This window comes from Oryzias melastigma, linkage group LG6 (genome assembly GCF_002922805.2).
Source record: "Oryzias melastigma strain HK-1 linkage group LG6, ASM292280v2, whole genome shotgun sequence".
NCBI classification, from domain to species: domain Eukaryota; kingdom Metazoa; phylum Chordata; class Actinopteri; order Beloniformes; family Adrianichthyidae; genus Oryzias; species Oryzias melastigma.
In genome coordinates, this window is record NC_050517.1 from 29,956,941 (window position 1) to 29,976,933 (window position 19,993).

Here is a 19,993-nt window from a genome sequence, read left to right on the forward strand (position 1 = left end):
GTCATCATTATTTCTTTTCTTTTTTATCATGTGGATTAATTTGTAAATATTAGAATGGTCCAATAAAGGGCATTTTAAAATCAATCAATCTCCCCCGACTGATCGTCTCTTCTTCTCTTTCTCCTCCGACTGATCGTCTCTTCTTCTCTTTCTCCTCCGACTGATCGTCTCTTCTTCTCTTTCTCCCCCGACTGATCGTCTCTTCTTCTCCTTCGTCCTCCAACTGATCGACTCTTCTTCTCCTTCGTCCTCCGACTGATCGACTCTTCTTCTCCTTCGTCCTCCAGCTGATCGACTCTTCTTCTCTTTCTCCCCCGACTGATCGACTCTTCTTCTCCTTCGTCCTCCGACTGATCGACTCTTCTTCTCCTTTGTCCTCCAGCTGATCGTCTCTTCTTCTCCTTCGTCCTCCAGCTGATCGACTCTTCTTCTCTTTCTCCCCCGACTGATCGACTCTTCTTCTCCTTTATCCTCCGACTGATTGACTCTTCTTCTCTTTCTCCTCCAACTGATCGACTCTTCTTCTCTTTCTCCTCCAACTGATCGACTCTTCTTCTCTTTCTCCCCCGACTGATCGACTCTTCTTCTCCTTCGTCCTCCGACTGATCGACTCTTCTTCTCCTTCGTGTCTCCTCGTCTTCTCCAGATGAAGATTCCTTCTAAGAAGATGGCTCATATTCCTGTCTACACTGTGGGCTTCCACAGCACTCCGAAGAAACCCGGACTGCAGAACCAGGTCTACAGGTGAGTCTTTGTTCTGCTTTATGGTTCACTCCAATCCTTTATCTTTAAGAGTGATTATTGAATTAGTGATTAGTGAACCTGAAACTGTCCAAAAAACTTAACAACTTGTTGAATTTTGTCAATTTTTCTGCAAAAATAAAAATTTGAGACTCAACAGTTTTTGTTTTATTAACAACTCAAAGACAAATTCAAAACAGTTTGAAAAATGTCTAAAAAAACAGACAAAGCTCCACTAAACTACAGTGTGAGATGTGTTCAGAGGTTTATCACATTCATGCCTCATAACTTTTATGTTTCTCAACCAAAAATCTCGAGATTAAAAACATTTTTAAACTTCATGAACTCGATCATAAAACTCATAGAAGACTCTAGAAACAACAATCCTGACACGCCCACAGAGGATTAGAGGTTACTTCTGACCTGATGGTCCTGTCTGAGAATCGCTGTGACCTTCTCCGTGACCTGCATGGTGACCTTCTCCGTGACCTGCATGGTGACCTTCTCCGTGATCTTCATGGTGGTCTTCACGGTGACCTTCTCCGTGACCTTCTCCGTGACCTTCCAGCAGCTCAGACTGTCCTTCAGCTGCTGTGGAGTCTGTGAGGGTTCAGAGTCCAGAGGATTCCTGGTTCAGATTCTGCTCTGCCTTCATCCCGTTCCTGCTCAGCAGAACCACTGAACCGGGTCAACAGTTTACAGAAGCTGCTTGAAGACGAACAGCGTCTGAAACCAGAGCAGGATCATAACCTTCATTTGTTCATTTAGGATTTAAAACTTTGTGATTTGTTATATTCCACCCATAATGAATGTTGATGAACTTCAAATATGGAATAACAACAAAATACAACACAAGTTATACTAATTATTTCTTTTCTATTTTTGTGATAATTTACTTTATTTTATTTAAACAACTTAATTGAATTTCAATTATAATTATTCCTTTGCTGTAAAAAAGCATTTTTATGATAAATTATACATTTGTAATATTTTTCAACTTGATTATTTGTTTGTAGATCCTCTAATTTAATTTTGTACGAGAAACTCTGAAACATAGTTTCCATGGAGATTAATAGAAGATAAATGTTTTGCTTTTTTTGTTTTTTAATTTCATTTTCAAATCCACAGAATGATGCAAATAAACTTTGCATTTTAGAGCATTTTACATAATCAAAGTTTATTGAACTATTTTTTCAAGTTTTTGCAGAAATATTTGATAATCATTATTTTTAGTTCAGAAGATGCTGGAGTTCCTTTGAAAATCATTGATGTTTTATGTTCATTTATTTAATCTGCTTTTCTTTGGAAATCTGAATCAAATAAATTCTATTTTTGTCATAAATTCAAACATTTTTCATTCGAAGTTTCATCATGTTTTAGTAGAACCATGAAGCCTTCCTCTTTATTCTTATTTTAGGAAATGCCACAGAAACTTGCTGATGAGGCGTTTTTCTATTTGTGTTTGAGCAGAAACTGTTTTCCCACAATGCATTTGGTCAGCAAACAGGTTTTTGTGTGGATCAGTTTGAAGCTGAACCGTCAGGTTCTCCACCTGAGGAGCGTTCGGCTTCATCTTCAGATCAACCACCCCCCACACCTGAACTCTGTTATGTAGGCAAGGCAAGTTTATTTGTAGCACATTTCATGTACAGAGACAATTCAAAGTGCTTTACATAAACCATTAAAAGAAACAATCAAAAGAAATAGTAAAAATGTCATTCATCATCATTCAAATCATTAAAATAAAATTAAAAGAAAGTAAAAAGATTTTAATTTAAAACAAGCATAGATAAACAGTGCGGACGTAAACTTTTGAATACATATTAATCAAATGCAACTGAGAACAGGTGAGTCTTTAACCTGGATTTAAATACACTGAGTGTTTCAGCAGATCTAAGGTTTTCTGGAAGTCTGTTCCAGATCTGTGGTGCATAGAAGCTGAATGCAGCTTCTCCATGTTTAGTTCTGACTCTAGGAACTGATAAAAGACCGGATCCTGATGACCGGAGAGGTCTGGCTGGTACATACTGGGTCAGGAGGTCAGTCATGTATTTTGGTGCTAAACCATTCAAAGCTTTATAAACCAGTAACAGAACTTTAAAGTCTATCCTCTGACAGACAGGTAACCAGTGTAAAGACCTCAGAACTGGACTGATGTGGTCTACTTTCTTGGTCCTTGTGAGAACCCGAGCAGCAGAGTTCTGAATAAGCTGCAGTTTCCTGATGGATTTTTTTGGTAGTCCTGTAAAAACACTGTTACAGTAATCAAGTCGACTAAAGATGAAAGCATGCACTAGTTTCTCCAGGTCCTGCTTAGACATCAGATCTTTAATCCTTGAGATATTTTTGAGATGATAATAGGCTGATTTAGTGACTGCCTTAATGTGTTTATCAAAATTTAGGTCTGTGTCTATCACTACACCCAAGTTTCTGGCCTGGTTGGTAGTTTTTAGTTGAATAGATTGAAGCTCTGTAGTGACGTCTAACCTTTTTTCTTTAGCCCCAAAGACAATAACCTCAGTTTTGTTTTTGTTTAATTGAAGTAAGTTGTGACACATCCAGTCATTAATGTCCTCAATGCATTTACCAAGAGCCTGTACAGGGCCTCGGTCTCCTGGTGTCAGTCTAATATATATCTGTGTGTCATCTGCATAGCTATGGTAACTAATGTTGTTGTTCTTTATAACCTGGGCCAGTGGGAGCATGTAGATGTTAAATAGAAGTGGTCCCAGGATGGAGCCTTGGGGCACTCCACATGTAATTTCTATTGGCTCAGAAGTGAAGTTACCAATTGACACAAAATATTTCCTGTTTTCTAAGTACGTTTTGAACCAGTTTAGTACTGGCCCAGTGAGACCCACCCAGTTTTCCAGTCGTCTGAGTAGTATTGCGTGGTCGACTGTATCAAACGCAGCACTGAGATCCAGTAAAACTAGCACTGACATATTTCCACTGTCTGTATTCAAACGTATGTCATTAGTCACTTTGGTCAGAGCCGTTTCAGTGCTGTGGTTCTGTCTGAAGCCGGACTGGAAGACATCATAGCAGTTGTTATTTATTAGGAATTCATTTAACTGATGGAAAACAGCTTTTTCAATGATCTTACTTAAAAATGTCAGGTTTGATATCGGTCTGTAGTTGTTCATTTGAGTTTTGTCTAGACTGTCCTTTTTTAGGAGAGGTTTGATTACAGCTGTTTTCAGTGGTTCTGGGAAAACACCAGATGTTAACGACAAGTTGACAATCTGGAGCAGGGCTGGTTCCAGGATCTTTGAAACTTTTTTGAAAAAGCTTGTGGGTAGAATATCCAGACAGCAGGAGGAGGAGTTCAGTTGACATAGAATGTCCTGCAGTTCTTTACTGTTTATGGGTTGAAACTGAGCCATTGGGTTTATACTGGTTTCTAGTGGATAGGGTTCATATCCTGAACTTGTAGTTGGTGAAACAATTGTTTGTCTAATGTTTTTGATTTTGTCCCTGAAGAATTTGGCAAAGTCATTACAGGCTTTGGTGGAGTAAAGTTCTGGTGCCACTGACACAGGGGGTTTTGTCAACCTGTCGACTATATTAAATAAGGCCCGAGCATTATGGGAGTTTTTGGTAATAATGTCAGAAAAATAGGACTTCCTTGCATTGCTCAGTTGTAAATTATATAAGTGAAGTTTCTCTTTATAGATGTCATAATCTACCTGTAGTTTAGATTTTCGCCATCTGCGTTCAGATTTCCGACATTCTCTTTTTCCGTTCTTTACCAGAATGGAATTTCTCCATGGAGATTTTTTCCTACCAGAGATCACCTTCACCTTACTAGGAGCAATACTATCCATGATATTTGACATGTTGGAATTAAAGTTATTAACAAGTTCATTGACTGAATCCCCTGAGAGGGGAGGAGTCAGAGAGAAAATCTGATTGAACATCTCACTAGTATTTTCAGTTATATACCGTTTTGTGATCTCCTCCCTCAAAACATTTGTGTGTACTGGAATTGTGCTCTCACAGAAAACACAGCAGTGATCAGACAGACCTAAATCACGTACAGTAACCTTAGAGATGTTCAGACCTTTGGAAATCAATAAATCAAGAATATTCCCTCTGTTGTGTGTGGGCTCTGTTACATGTTGAGTCAACCCGAAATTGTCCAGAGTGTTTATCAGGTCCTTAGTCCCTTTGTTCTCAAGATTTCCATAATGGATGTTAAAATCTCCAGCCATGATTATACAGTCAAAATCAAGACAAATTATAGACAGCAGTTCACTAAACTCCAAGCTCCGCCTCTTTCACGACCTCTGAGCAGCTATCATGATTACGGCCCCGCCCACAGCAGAGAGCATGATGGGAGTGACCCTCTCATGGGTGAACAGAACTTGTTACACAAACGCAAACGTTACTATTATTTTCATCAGAAATGCTGACCTTAACCTCCTCATTACTGACAGGTATGGCCCCGCCCCCTTTACTGCAGCTTCCTGTTTACATTTCAGGCTCTTTAAATGAGCTTATAGGAGAAATCTGCAGGAGTTCACCTGATCATCTGCAGAACTCACCTGTGTTCTGATCATCTGCCACCAAAACAGGACAGAATCTGATGAAACCCCTGAGACTGCAGCGGCTGGAACGTCTTTAGGCTCCGCCCCTCATAAACGCAGAGACCAGAGAAGAAGAAACATTCACTCAATTTCTCACAGAATACAACCCAGTAGTTTATTAGTGTTATCTGTTCACTAACAGGCAAATTCACAATAAATCACAGTTTTCATTTGAAATATAATCAATAAATAAATAAAAAATATTTAAAAAATAAATTTAAACAGATTCATTAGGAGTTGGAGACACAAAATCTTATTTTACCGTTTAGAAAAATAAGACATTGATTTGTATTAATGTTATTGTTACTATTATGATAAATATAAATGACTACTGTTTGTTTTTTGGCATAAACAAAACAAACATAAAAAGAAAATGGCATTTATTACTTTTAACAGAAGTTCTCATGACTACCTTTCAAAATAAAAGACACCCTGAATGTTCTACAAATGATCGTCTCAATGCAGCAAATAAAGAAAAAAATTTGTGGAAAATCTCAGCCAGAAATTCCAAAATCTAGAGAAAATGTCATTCGAGTTAAATAAAAGACTCTTACTGTGTTTGTTTGAATCGAGGGATTCTTCAAATCCTTTAATCTGTTCAAAAATGAACAATTCTGGTTGAGTTCAGAGCCTTAGAAGGATTTCTGAGGTAAACCGGCTCAAAACTCTGAAATGCTTCAGCACTAAACTAAAGGCTTGATGGATTGTTGGTGCATTGTGGGTATTGTAGTCAGGAGTCTTGTGGAGAGACACTGTCTTTTTACTGTTTCTTAATGAGTTGAATTCTTTTTTTCTTTTCTGTCACTTTACTCACTTTCAGCTTCTCCGTTTCTTCTTAAACTAAAGCGAGTCATCCTGTCGAGTGAAGCTCTGGAGCTCCGGAGCTTCAGGCTGCAGACTCCTGAGACTGATCCCCACGTCTGCAGCCCCCTCCTCCTAACGGTGCTCCGTCTGCCTGCAGGTCTCTGCGGACTCTGTCCCGCCACTCCGTGGAGACGGAGTTCCCTCACCTGTACGCTCATGGCTGCACGCTGCGGGACGTCTGCGCAGAATGCACCAAATTCGTGGCTGACATCATTTCCTCCAGCCGCCGCAGCGTGGACATCCTCTACAACACTCCCAAGAAGGAGACCAAAGCCGCCGCCGCCGCCGCCGCCGCCACCGTGAGGCCGCAGCTGCAGCGTCAGCCACGCCTCGAGGCTTCAAACCCCCCACAACCCCAATGACTGCAGCTCCACCCACCAGAGGACTCCTGCTGCGACCACGGCGCCCCCAGAGCGGAGCGGCCTACGCGGGTTCATGTAGAATCTGAGCGCTGCGTTCAGGTCTGATGACTGAGCTACGATAGCATTTTTTAAAGAACTCTTTTAGACTTTTTAGTGAGAATGTAGAGACGTGAGTCACGACTGCATCAAACACTAACGCTCACAGCTCAGCTGACGGCGGGGTCATCACAGGTCACGGAGCTGCAGCTCTGTTCCGCCTTGTTCTGGCATGAATGTAACTTTAGCAGAAATGTAACATTAAAGGCTTCTTATAAACTGCAGTTTATTTCACATTATCTTTAAAGGGATCGATGGGTGGATCAGTTGATCGGTGGATCAGTTGATCGATTGATCGGTGGATCGGTGGATCGATTGATTGGTGGATCAATTGATCGGTGGATCAATTGATCGGCGGATTGGTGGATCGATTGATCGGTGGATTGGTGGATCGATTGATCGGTGGATCGATTGATTGGTGGATCGGTGGATCGATTGATTGGTGGATCGATTGATCGGTGGATCAATTGATCGGTGGATCGATTGATCGGTGGATCGATGGATCAATGGATCGGTGGCTCGGTGGATCGGTTGATCGTGGATCGGTGGATCGATGGATTGCCGGATCGATTGATTGGTGGATCGATTGATCGGTGGATCGATTGATCGGTGGATTGCTGGATCGATTGATTGGTGGATCGATTGATCGGTGGATCGATCATGAGGAGCAGCTGCTGCGTCCTCCTCCACGTCCTCAGCCGGCCTGAAGAGCCCACACTGTGTATGTAAGCAGGTGGAGCTGCAGCATGATGAGGATGATGAAGTCAGAGATGAACCCCCACCCCCTCCCCAAAGACGCTTCATCTGCTCTGGCTTCTGTAGACGTCGAGAACCTCAGCTGCTATAAACGTCCTGACAAACATCCGCATGTCTGACTTTCACTTTTAACAGGAAGTCTCGAGATCAGAGAGCGTCTTCACCGTTCCTCTCCTTCTGTGAGGCGGAGAGACCCTCACCTCCACAACTGATGCCAAAACATCGTCCAGCAAGACATCAATACAAATGTGTTCTCCGTTCTGGAATAGAACAGCTCCATTTACAGATGAAGTCATGTCTGAAATACTCATGGAGGGAAAAAGCTTCAACGATCTCATTGGAGAACGCAGCTCCTCTGATGGAGAACGATGGAGGTGGAATCGATTCCAGATGTGATGACAGCAGAGCAGCATTGATTCTATGGGGGGGGGGGGCTGACCTTCTCATTTACAGAAACTCAGTCTTCTGTCTGTTCTGACCCCGTTTTCAAAGTCAAGTTAGTGTCCTCGTGTTTTTGTTATTGCTCAGACATAATTCTGATAGCAGATTCTAAAAATACTAAACTTTTATTGTTTGTTTAATGAAGTATTTTGATAGGACGCCACAGATCTGTTTTTGTTCATTTATAAAGTTACAAAGTGGGAAAAGTTTTTTGTGCTGATTCTGTCATCACTAAGATGCTCGATTCACTGACCGAGAGTTCCATTATTATGAAAGGATGTTTGCACAACATGAAATTTGATGTTTAGATAAGTATCTTAAAAAACAATCAGAATTCTTGAAAACCCTCCGTTCACTCCGGGAGGCGGCAGACCGGAAGCTGACCGTCCTGCAGGATCCATTAATAGAGTCACAGACTTAAGAAGGCTTTGTCTTCAGATCGATAATTCCTGGCCTGAAGCTCCGCCCCTAATCATGAATAAATGAGCCGCTGCTCTGCGTTGATTGGTTGTGTACTTATGTTCTCCGGCTTCACTCAAACCAGACCGTATAGACCCGTACAGGAAGTGGGGGATTAGACTTTCACTATAAGAGTGGAAACAAAGTTTAATTTTCTGAGCTGGAATCTAACTTTCCTCAGGAGTTTAATTTTACGGCACAAGTTTAGAATCTGAATTCAGGGTTTGGATCATTTCTGAGTTTGTGGTTTCTGTAGATGTGCTTCAAACAAGACATTTTGTAAAATAAATAAATAAAATACATAAAAAAAAACGGTTCAAGACTATTGGCAAAACAAATTTTCATCAAAAATTGAACACTGTCAGAAAATCTGTGCACATGACAAAATAGGGTAGATGTAAAAACTGAAACAAGAACAGGTACACAAATAGTTTTTTTCAATATCCAAATATCACTTTGCTTTCTATTGAGTTATTTTCCATTGAAAACAATTTCCAAGTATTTTAATCTGTTTAAACAGAGCCTCTGGAACTCTCTAAGAACTATAAGTTAACCAATGGTCCAGAGGCCATAGTAATTGTATGACAGGAGCCTGTGGACCCGAACACATTTGATTTGTCTTATGGGCCACACTTTGGACATGTGTGTGCTTTAGTGTAGCGTTTGTCATCGCTTAAAAGTTTTGTTGTTATAAAGATTTTACACTAAATTTTGTAAAATAATGTAAAACGTTTATGCTGAAAAGAATATCTAACAACAAAAATATATCAGAAAAGTAAGAAGTAAATGATACAGACAATTATAAGAATCTATTTCTTCATACAAAAAATTGCTTTGCACTAAAGTTTTCTTTAACACTGTTTTTTTTATGTAAATAATACATAAAATGTAGATTTGTGTTTGTTTTTGTGATTATTCTGTGATTTGTTGATCCGTACTTCTGCTTCTGAAACATCAAACTTTCTTAACACGGCCAGAACATGAATACAGTGTTCTAAAATAAGACATATTTGGACTTTTTAGTCTATTTTTGGGTCCAGAGATGAATGTTTTATTTTCTCTGATTCATTTCCGTCAACGACGTGCTGTGTTTTATTTTGAAAGGTCAAAGCGGAAACCCCCGCGGCGGTCGTGTTTACTTTCTGGGCTGCCACTCCATCCGCTTTCCACTAAACTCGACAGAAGTCCGCTCCGTTCGTGGTTCTGCTCTTTTTCTGCCCGCGCGCGGCCCCCTCCCTCGGCGGGAGTGGGTGTGTCGATGTGGGGCCGCTAGCTTCGCTTCTGCTGCTGCGCACTCGGAAAAGAGGAAAAAGTTGATGAGGACTTGAGCGGACGGCGGCCCGCCGCGGAATGGCAGTGTGGACCAGAGCGGACAAAAACGGCCAGCTGGACCTCCTGCTCCGGGACCGCTGGATCCGCGTGACCGCCGAGCTCACCCGGGAAACGCTGACTTTAACAGCCGAGGCGGAGTTCGCCGGACCGGGGGCCAACCACTGGGACTACCCCCCGGCCGGCCTGCGAAATGGCATGTCGAACGGAAACGAGCCGGGCTCGAACCTGGGGAGCCCCGGCCGCGGCTCCTCCGCGGGCCAGGACCACGTGCAGAACCACCGGGTTCGAGGGCGCAGCAGCAGCCCGGCTCGGGCGGGCGTCGCCCGCGGCCAGAGCGAGGGAAACTACGGCGTGAACAGCCCCGGAAAGTACCCGAATAACGGGACCAACTCCGACTTCGGCAGCCCCGGCTCCAGTTACGGGAGTCCCGGGTCGAGCTTCGGGTCCAGACACGGAGACTTCCCGGCCGGCGTGGACGGCTCGTCGGAGGCGGTGCGGAAAGTCCGGGTTGTCAAGCAGGAGTCCGGCGGGCTGGGGATCAGTATCAAGGGCGGGCGCGAGAACCGGATGCCCATCCTCATCTCCAAGATCTTCCCGGGGCTGGCCGCGGACCAGAGCCGCGCGCTCCGCGTGGGAGACGCGATCATGTCGGTGAACGGGAACGACCTCCGGGAGGCGACGCACGACATGGCGGTCCAGGCTCTGAAGAAGGCCGGGAAAGAAGTCACGCTGGAGGGTAAGTTGGCCCACGCGAGGGCGGGGATTGGGAAGGGCCGAGGTCAGAGCCCTGACCTCTCACCTGTGGAGCTGCACCTTCTGAGGCTCTTTCTCTGCCCCCAAAACACGAACAGTAAACAATTACAATAAATAATAATGACTCAAAAGTTAATAATAATGTAAACTGTCCCGTCATGTTGACACGATCCTGGAGAACTTCTGGGTTCTTCACCTAGAAATCAGCCTGAGGATTCCTGAGCTGGAGATGCACCTCCAACCTTTGGTTAGTTTACACAAGACAACAACCACACAAGTTAAACACAAACAGCCTGAATGTTTTCAGAGACAAACTGTGAGGTTTGTGTGTGAAAGTTTCACAGAGAATCTCCTTCAGATTTCTGCTGGAAGAAGATCTGTTTTTGATGAATGTCTGGATGCTTTTCTGGAGCTGCAGTAACCGTGATTTCTGTCTGGGTTTCATCCCACGGGGAGCTGAGGTTTAAGCAGCCAAAAGTCAAATGGATAAAGGGAGAAAGTTTATCCGTCGCTTTTAGGGGAAATTCACTGGCGTTTGCCAAGAGTTTGTATGAAAATGGAAAACTCTGGTAGAGCGTTGACCAAACGCTGCTCCAGGTTTAGCAGATACATTGTTGTAAAGGTCAAATATTTTCCTAACAACCTCCTGGGACAGACTGTTTCTATTCGATAAAAGGTTTGATGCTCTTGTTTCTGCAAACGTGCTAAACAGAAAGTAAAAGTGGATCTGTGCTGCGATCTCTGGTTTTGGTTTCCTCTCCGAGCTCAGAGACCGTCTACGAACGCTTCCAGTCGCTTCATCCAACAAAAGCCTTCCCACATCTGTTGGGATGAAGCACATTTCAACTTTCATTTTGCACTTATTGCTGTCGTCCATCTCCTCATCAACCTGCTAAGGAAGACGGCTGGAGCATTTTCCATCTTGATTTTCTTGATTTTGGGTGTTTTTAATGTGTTCTTGAGGGATTTTCTCATGATAGAGGACGTTCATAAAGAAAACTGAGCTGAAATTTGCATTTCTGATTATTTCTTTATTAAAAACAGTTTGTTTGTAATGTAGAAAACTTCTGCTTCGCTCTCCTCTGATCAGGGCTGCCACAATTAGTCGACTGATCAACGATTAATCAACTATTAAATAGTCAACGACTAATTTAATCGTCTTTACTCGTTACTTTATTTGGAGTCAGAGTGAAGTAAAGTTAAACAAAGTTGTGAGCGTTCAGCACCAGTGAGACCAAAACTTTATCTTCAGTGAAAAATAGTTCCATGTTTCAGATTCTGACCTCATTAGATTTAATCTTGTTTTAATGCCAGAAACTAATGAAGGACAGAATCTGTCATTCATTCAAAGTTTAATAAACTATCATTTAGATTTTCATTTGTAGTTAGTTTAAAGCTGATGATGGTTAAGATGTGTTTACATCCAGTTTACGCATGACCTGATGATCCGACTATTAAAATAATGGTTTGTTGAAGCTCTACCTCTGATGAGTCCACTTGGAGATGCACAGATCCATGAACGTCTTTGTTTTCCTCGTCTCAGCTGGAATCACCATTAATACCGCTAATGTTAGATTGGGGGTGTGAGGGGGACACAGGGGTGATGGGAAATGAGGGAAGGCTTACTTCCACACCAACAGTCCCGCCCACAACTTAAAGGTGATTTTTAATGAACTACTGCTGCTCTGCAGAAACTTTGTCCTGGAACACCACACGTTTTCTGATTTTGGCTAAAACTAAAAAGACGACTTTGAGAGTGGATCAGAAGAAGATCAGAGTGGATCTGAGTGGATCTGAGAGTGTGAGCTCTAAAGCTGCTGAAGGAAAAGAAGTGTCTCCACAGTTTACCAGTAACCTTTGCTTTAAAAGCCTGAATGGGGGGTGGGGGGGTGCACTGACGGTTCCTGTTCAGCCGATCGCAGCGATGAAAACGGATCAAAGCGCCGGCGTGGAGGCCTCAGAGCGTCGGAAACTTTAGTTCAGGAAAGCTAAACGTTGAGTTTAATGGTGTGAGCCGACGGCAGGAACTGTAGGAACCAATCGATGCGCGGAACAAACCCGACCTGCTTTCCACTTCCTAAAAAAGAGAGGGAACCGTGATGTGAGTCAGGACCTAACCGTCTCCTTCCTCGTGTTTGGATTCAGCTCCAACAGCGGTTACCAAACCATGAAGGCGGCGACGTTTCTCCACACGTGAATACCTGAAAGCCCTGCAGACACGCTAACCTGCAGCGGCTGCGTGTCTCATCAGCTCCTCAGGTTCAGGAGTTTGAGGCTGACGTCAGCCGCTCTGCAGCTCCGTCGCTGGAATGTGGCGGCTTCCCGCCGCCGCCTCCTCGTGGATCTCCCACTGCTTGGAGAAAAGAGGCGTTCCATCAGAACCAAGCAGAGACGCAAAGACAGGCCGCCAGCTCACCGAGTTCTGCTGGAGCGCCACATTCCTGACCTCTGTGCTTATGTAAACCAGAGGTCAGCGACCTGGATGCAGCTCGGCACTCGAAACTCACCGTCTGTAGTTTAGTGAAGCAACAAGTTTACAACAATCCTGTATGTTTTAGGACTTAAAGATACCAAACTTCTGATGGAAAAATGTCTCTTTTATTTGTCAAATAAGATAAATTATATTTAAAAAAATAAAATAAACATCTAGAATATAATTTTCTATTCTGTTTCTTCTGACAGATTATGTGAATAACTAACCATCACCTCTAGATGATTATGTTACTTGAGTCTCCAGGCTGCTTTCTGAATCTTTTAAATAAATGAATGAATAGATACGACGTCTCTAAACACTCTCAGCACATATAAAGACTGGGAGGAGGCTGCAGTAATGTCATTACATCATCAGCAGAAAGTATAGCTAACATAATGTTTTTAAAATACACCAGAAGACATGAATAAATCATTAAATGGATGTAAAAAGTCTCTTTAAGTGAAATCCATGTGATGCATTGAGGGGCGACTGATTCAAGTGGTGTTAATTGATCAAATAAATAAAGCCTCTAAATTTATTGTCATGTCAGAAGTGGTTAAAATCCAGGCGCTTGCACGCCCTTACATGCTTACATGCACGCGCTCACACACACGCGCTCACACGCACGCCCTTACATGCACGCGCTCACACACACGCGCTCACACGCACGCCCTTACATGCACGCGCTCACACACACGCGCTCACATGCACGCGCCCCACTCCTCTTCTTCTCATGGAAGCACTTGCATGAATCCTGTTCATATCTAAAGGAGCATCTGATTGGATGATCTTGTTTGGTCATTTCTGGGACCGTTCTGAAGGTTTGATTTGTTTGGGAAGGTCCCGTCTCTGCAGACAGGTACGCTGTGAGAATCACCTGTTCTTCTTGCTCTTATCCATCCATTTACAAAGGAAGGTTTCACATGTTACTCTTCTGGTGTTTCACGCCGCTGGACTGCTCTCAGCAGAGAATCTGAATGATTTTCAAAATAAAAGATTTTTGACTCAAAAAAAGAAACATTGGGTATAATTTAGTAGTTCTTCTGCGGCCCGGTGGCAAGGGGTCCATGGACCAGTACCGGTCCGTGGCCCGGTGGTTGGGGACCACTGATTTAAAACATAGTGTTTTGCTGATTCTTTCTTCTTCTTCTGGAATAAAGTGTAATGCTATAGCGCGATCGCCACCTAGTGGCCAAACTGAAACGTCCTCCAGGAGAAGCAGAACAATCGTTGGAGCTTCTCTGTTAGAGAATCCATGTAACTCTGGATGATATTAACAATCTCATTATTATTTCACTGATACATTTACAGTCTGTGAACTGGATCAGATTAATATAAAAATCTTCAAAGCATTTATAGATTATTAATGTATTTCTAACCAAATATGTAGAAATTCAAGGTTGAATTGTAGAATTAAAAGAATCAAAAAAAAATCAGAATCGATTCAGGAAATTATAATCGATAATCGATACCCAGCTCTGGTTGTTTGTGTGGACTTTCAACAAGGTCACTTCTGATTGGCCAAAGTGGTTGCCATAGAAACGGACTCAGACCGACTTGGACCAATCCCTGCTTACTGATGTCATCAGCCTCCAACGTTGCAGCAGATAACTCTGAGGAAACTGGGTCGGATCAGAAACGCACCGAGACCACCTTAAAAGAGAGGCCAGAGAACAGTTCCTGCTCCCCATGGGGGTCCGGTACGTTACCTCGGGACCACAATGGTACGTTCCACTCCCCCCAAGGTGGCTGTGTGAGTCCTGAGACACACCTGTGCTCCCCTTCAGGTGCAGCTGCTCTCTAGGCCCCTCCCCAGACCCCCGTGTGACCTCTGTCTCATGCAGACATGCTCAGATGGAGCGTTTATCTCTAATCCTATAACCTCTTTTTGTTCAGGAAAGCTGCTCTTTTCTGGTTCTTTATGTATTCAAACTCTTCCGTTCATATTTATCAGCTCCTGAACATCAGTGATTGATTTCTCCTCAGTGTTTCTGGAAGATCACATCCTTGATGCCGACAGCAGCGTCTCTCTGATGGATCCTCCTCCTTTTCATCAGTCAGCACTTTAGCATGCCGAGGACACGCCCCCCGCTAATGGGAAGCGATTGGGCCGGCGTGTGTTAGCTTGTTAGGCCTCCGTTTGCTGCAGCACGCCGTCTTAGAGGAAAGGCTCAGAGCTTATGCTGAAGAAACGAGCGAATAGAACCAGAGTTCCTTCCTCTGTCTGCTTCACATGCTGGCCTCATGAGGCTGTGCACAGGCGGCCTGCAGGATGCGTCCCAACGCACCACAAAACTGAACCGTCACCGTCCAGCAGCTTCCATCATCAACACAAGCACAGAAAAACACAACAAATGCTAAAAAACTGACTCTACCAAGCGTCTGCGGTCGCTTGTGTTGGATAAATGTGAGTTCTGTGACGGCGGAACAGAAGCAGTGAATGGTCTGAGCAGCAGCATCACAAGCTTCTGTCTTTAAGACTCGTCAGTTCCAGGAAAATCTGCCCTAACACCTCCAGGCTGTTGTCACGCCTCAGAGACTCTGGAGCGCTCCATCATCAGCTGCTGTGACTCCAGTGGAGCTCTCCAGCGTTTCCTCATGAAGAAATACTCAGTAATCGTGTGGTGTATGCGGTGTTTTAAGGAGAGGTTAAATGTAATATTTTAGGTTTTTCATGCATTTTCAGGTTGTGTTCAGAGACATTCACAGATTACTGATGCAAAGCGTTGAAGTGATGAGTTGTTGTGTCACGCTGCTCCTCTTCCAACTTCTGTAGTTAAGGAGATTAAAAAATAGATGAAAAGATCCAGATCACTTCCTAACATTTGGATCGAAGATTCTGCAGTAAACTGATCCTCCTGAGTTCTCTGCTTTTGTATCCTGACCAGCAGCTTTAACACTTTCTGACACGTTTGCACTGAACGTCTTTTATGGCGTTCCTCCGTGACTTTGGCCGTGGTGCTGAGCTGCAGAAAGAGGCTTTAGTCTGCATTAAACAGGTGCTCCTCATAAAGAGCTCAGTGGGTTTATAGTGGAGGTTAAAAGCAGCAGAGCTACTAATTTAAGACTTTCATTTGGCTTCAATGAACTCCTCCTGTGATTTAGAAATCAAGCTGCTGTTTCCCTGCAGAGTTAAGCAGCAGGTTGTAGGTTTAAGTCATTGACTGTAGAGAAGAACTGGACTGTGTGACCCCTCCCCTCCAGGCGGTCCACCATTGGACAGTGATTATACAGTCAAGGACTTAGACTAAGATTGTGTTAAAATTCCATCACTACTCACTCCATAGTGCTCTACAGTATAGAGAGCGTTTGCCATAATTCTGAAATCCAATACCATAGACATTTCCCAGAAGTCTCTGCAGAAAACCAGTGTGTGTCAATGCTCACTAGATTGGCAGACACAGACCACAATACATTCTGTTTGAACTATTTTTATTTAAAAAAATTCCAAATGTAATTTTAGCAAATCATCCAAGTTTTGATGACGGTGGACTCCTAAACACTCTGTAAAATGTTCCTATTTACTGTTGACTTTCAGATTCCGTCACATTATAATTCTGCTTTTAATAAGTACATATATAGCATTACCTGCGATATTGATTGTGCTAATGCTGTAAGCTGAATTTGACTGCTAAAGATGCTAGTGCTGATAGCTGAAAACGCTGAAGCTGATGGCTGAAAAAGCTGATAGCTGAAAATGCTGAAGCTGATAGCTGAAAATGCTAAAGTTGATATATGAAAACTCTGAAGTTGATAGCTGAAACCGCTGAAGCTGATGTCTGAAAACGTTGAAGCTGATAGCTAAAAACGCTGAAGCTGATAGCTGAAAACGCTGAAGCTGATAGCTGAAAACGCTGAAGCTGATAGCGGAAACCGCTGATGCTGATGTCTGAAAACGTTTAAGCTAATAGCTGGAAATGCCGAAGCTGATGGCTGGAAATGCTGAAGCTGAAAACGCTGAAGCTGAAAACGCTGAAGCTGAAAACGCTGAAGCTGTTAGCTGAAACCGCTGAAGCTGATAGCTGAAAACGCTGAAGCTAATGGCTGAAAATGCTAAAGTTGATATATGAAAACTCTGAAGTTGATAGCTGAAAACGCTGAAGCTGATGGCTGAAAATGCTAAAGTTGATATATGAAAACTCTGAAGTTGATAGCTGAAACCGCTGAAGCTAATGGCTGAAAACGCTGAAGCTGATGGCTGAAAATGCTGAAGCTGATAGCGGAAACCGCTGAAGCTGATGTTTGAAAACGCTGAAGCTGATAGCTAAAAAAGCTGATAGCTGAAAACGTTGAAGCTGATAGCCAGCTAAAATATTAGCTAAATCCCAAATAAGGTTAAAAAACAGAAAAAAACCTAAGTTAGCCAAAACAGCTAGCATGTAGCTAAAATATTAGCTAGACTTCAAAATAGCCTAAAAATCTTAGTAATTGCCAAAATAGTCCAAAAAGCTAACAGAATGCCAATTTTAAAACTGTAAATGTTTAATATAAATACAAATGTTCTCTTTTTGAAACAACTGTGTTCCACTCAACAATCCTCACTATTTGATGTACTGTTGAGCAGGAATACTGGTGGTGCTGTGTAGTTGTTCTGGTACCAGAAAATGTTCATCTGTGAAGGTTTTTGTTTCAGTTTTCTCCCGTTTCAGTTTTTGGATCAGAACGTTTTCCTGCTGCACAGAAACAGAACCTTCGAGTTCTGACTTCCTTTCTGTCCACTCGGCTCTGACCGCTTTCATGAACGTTTTTTTAGTCCAGTTTCACATGATCTGTTTGCTGCTGAAACACCTGAGAAGTGGATCATTTGTGCTGTTATTTTGAAGGATCCTCTACAGTCCTGCATGACTGGAGGACAAACTGAAGAGACCAATGGAGGTTTTGGTGATCCACGTCATACAGAGAAATAACATGGAATCATAAAGATCTTTTGAAACAGAACATTTGGGAGTTTTATCTCAATATGTACGACCCTTTTTTCATTTTAGTGCTAATTACTCTGATGGGTTAAAAAACCATAAACTTAGAGAAATGCTGCGTTCATGGAATGATTGGAAAAGTCCTTCCCAAACACACATGAACGTCAGAAAAGCCAGAAATCTTCCAGCATCGCATGAATGCAGAATCCTTTTCCACTCAGGAAAAAGCTCCTCATTGATAGAGCATCACTGATGAGGAGACACTAGAATTACAGAGAAAATAACATCAAAACAAGGATCATCAGTGGTGTTTATTCCAGTTTGACAGGTCAGATTAAATAGTTTAAGGGCCGCATGTGACCCCCTCCATCTAGATTTATGAAAACTTCACTTTTGGAGCACCTTTTGTGCAGCAAAATGTAAAAAAAGTTCAAGTAATGAAACCCCAAACCGTCCACCCACCAGCTGCATAAATACTCCCACAGTCCCAGAACCTGAACGTTCATGCAGAGAGGAGAGCAGAGCTGGGATGTTCACTGGAGCTGCTAGAACTCCTCCATAGGAACCGACTGGAGGACTGGACCCAGCCGACGTCTGCATCAGAACAGTCTGCACCTTCTGAAGTGGACTCAGGAGATTCTGGACTAAACGGTTGAAGACGGATCAGATTCATTCTTTAGTTTTACTCTGGAATCTTCTGACTCATCTACAGCATCATGTCCCGGTTTGGTTCCTGCTGTGTCAGCGTTCCTCTGGGTCCTCCAGATCTGTTCTCTCAGAGCGGCTGGACTTTACAGGAGAGAGCTTCAGCGCATCTGGATCTGGATCAACCTTGAGAACCCAGTGAACCTGTTCTCATTCCATCAGTGATCCTGCATCCAGCCGCCGTGCTCAGAGGAGGCTGATGGGTCGTCTATAACTGCAGTCACTCCGGGATTGTGATTATTTTTATCCATAATCTGCTTCATCCTGTTTAAAACATCAAACTGACACACATTTGGAAGGGCACTTTAGGGTCACAGAAACACGCCCACCCTGCAGAAAACAGGCGCGTGATTGGATGACGTACCAGTTAGTGGAGAATTCTGCAGGATATTCCAGATGTTGGTCCAGAAGACGTGACGAGCGTGCACGCTCCTGCTGTAGAGAGTTAAGGTTCTGGTTTAAAAGCTGGATTGGTCCGATGCTGCTCGTCGTCGTTTCTGCGTCGCTAATGCTAGCTTGAGGCTATTAGCATGTGAGTGCGCAGACAGAGCTCTCAGAGATGGGGAGGGGGGCGGGGTTGCTCTGCGTCAACAGTCCCGCTCACAAACCAGAATAGTATTTGTAATGAGCTGCTGCTGTGCAGAAAACATGTTTGATGATAAAAGCTTCACCAGAAACATCATAATCTTAGTTAGAAGATCGCTGGGAAGACTTTAGGATAGAAATCTGGTTGGAAGACAAAGACTTTTATTGAGTTAATGGTCTGAATACTAAATGCTATTATTATAACATCATAAACCCCTCATGTTGATTTTATTTACAGTTCTATAAATAAATTCTTCAGTGTTTCAGTTTGATGAATTATTGACGTACGACGTGACGCGGTTCACGTTTGAGGATAGAAAATGTGGTTTTTGTTTAATGGAGGAGAGAAGATCCTTTGAGTGACATTCTTCTGTCAGTATTTTAATGAACATCATATGATCCTTTGTTAAAAAAACAACATTCTATTAGATTTAGATTTCATTATATTAGGTTTCTAAGGAGGGTCTAAGGGCAGGAATAACCAGTTTAATTTACTCTGTTTAGTTTTTAGCTATTGTTGATATTTTATGACCGACTTTCTGCATCTGTAAAATTACCTGCAGGAATCCCAAAGATTCAAATTTCCTTTGTGATTTTGGGCTGTAGAAATAAAACTGAATTGAATGGATTCAATCCTCTGTTGTCCTGTTTTTATGAACTGTATTAACAAAAATACATGGAAGCATTTTCCACAGGATAAAAGTTTTGAAGGTTTTGCTTTGCGACAAACGGGTCAGAACCACCAGAACAGGTCAGAACTGATCTGGACTCTGAAGCTGCTTCACTTCTTTGCTTTAAATTGACTCAGATTTGAGGAAAAAATCCATGAAAAAGAAGAAAATGGATGAATGTTTTGGAGGACGGAGCGCGGTGGAGACTCAGAGAAAAGTGCTGCCACGTTGTTCTCATTTGTGCTGCTGT

General features: G+C 42.8%; 2 protein-coding genes across 2 annotated transcripts in view; both read left to right on the plus strand.

Annotated features, from left to right (window-relative positions):
* The window catches only part of spire2 (spire-type actin nucleation factor 2), a gene marked incomplete in the record, with an annotated part of 45,785 nt that extends 38,909 nt beyond the window's left edge, over positions 1–6,876 (plus strand). Inside the window, 2 exon segments of the mRNA XM_024282594.2 lie at positions 647–744; positions 6,292–6,876. Of these exon segments, the coding sequence (XP_024138362.1) occupies positions 647–744; positions 6,292–6,556 (363 nt within the window).
* A 2,550-nt stretch (positions 6,877–9,426) lies between these two features.
* sntb2 (syntrophin, beta 2) overlaps positions 9,427–19,993 on the plus strand; it is a 31,620-nt gene continuing 21,053 nt past the window's right edge. The window contains exon 1 of the mRNA XM_036212529.1: positions 9,427–10,376. Within this exon, the coding sequence (XP_036068422.1) occupies positions 9,659–10,376 (718 nt within the window). The 5' untranslated portion in view covers positions 9,427–9,658. The remainder of the gene's footprint in view (positions 10,377–19,993) is intronic.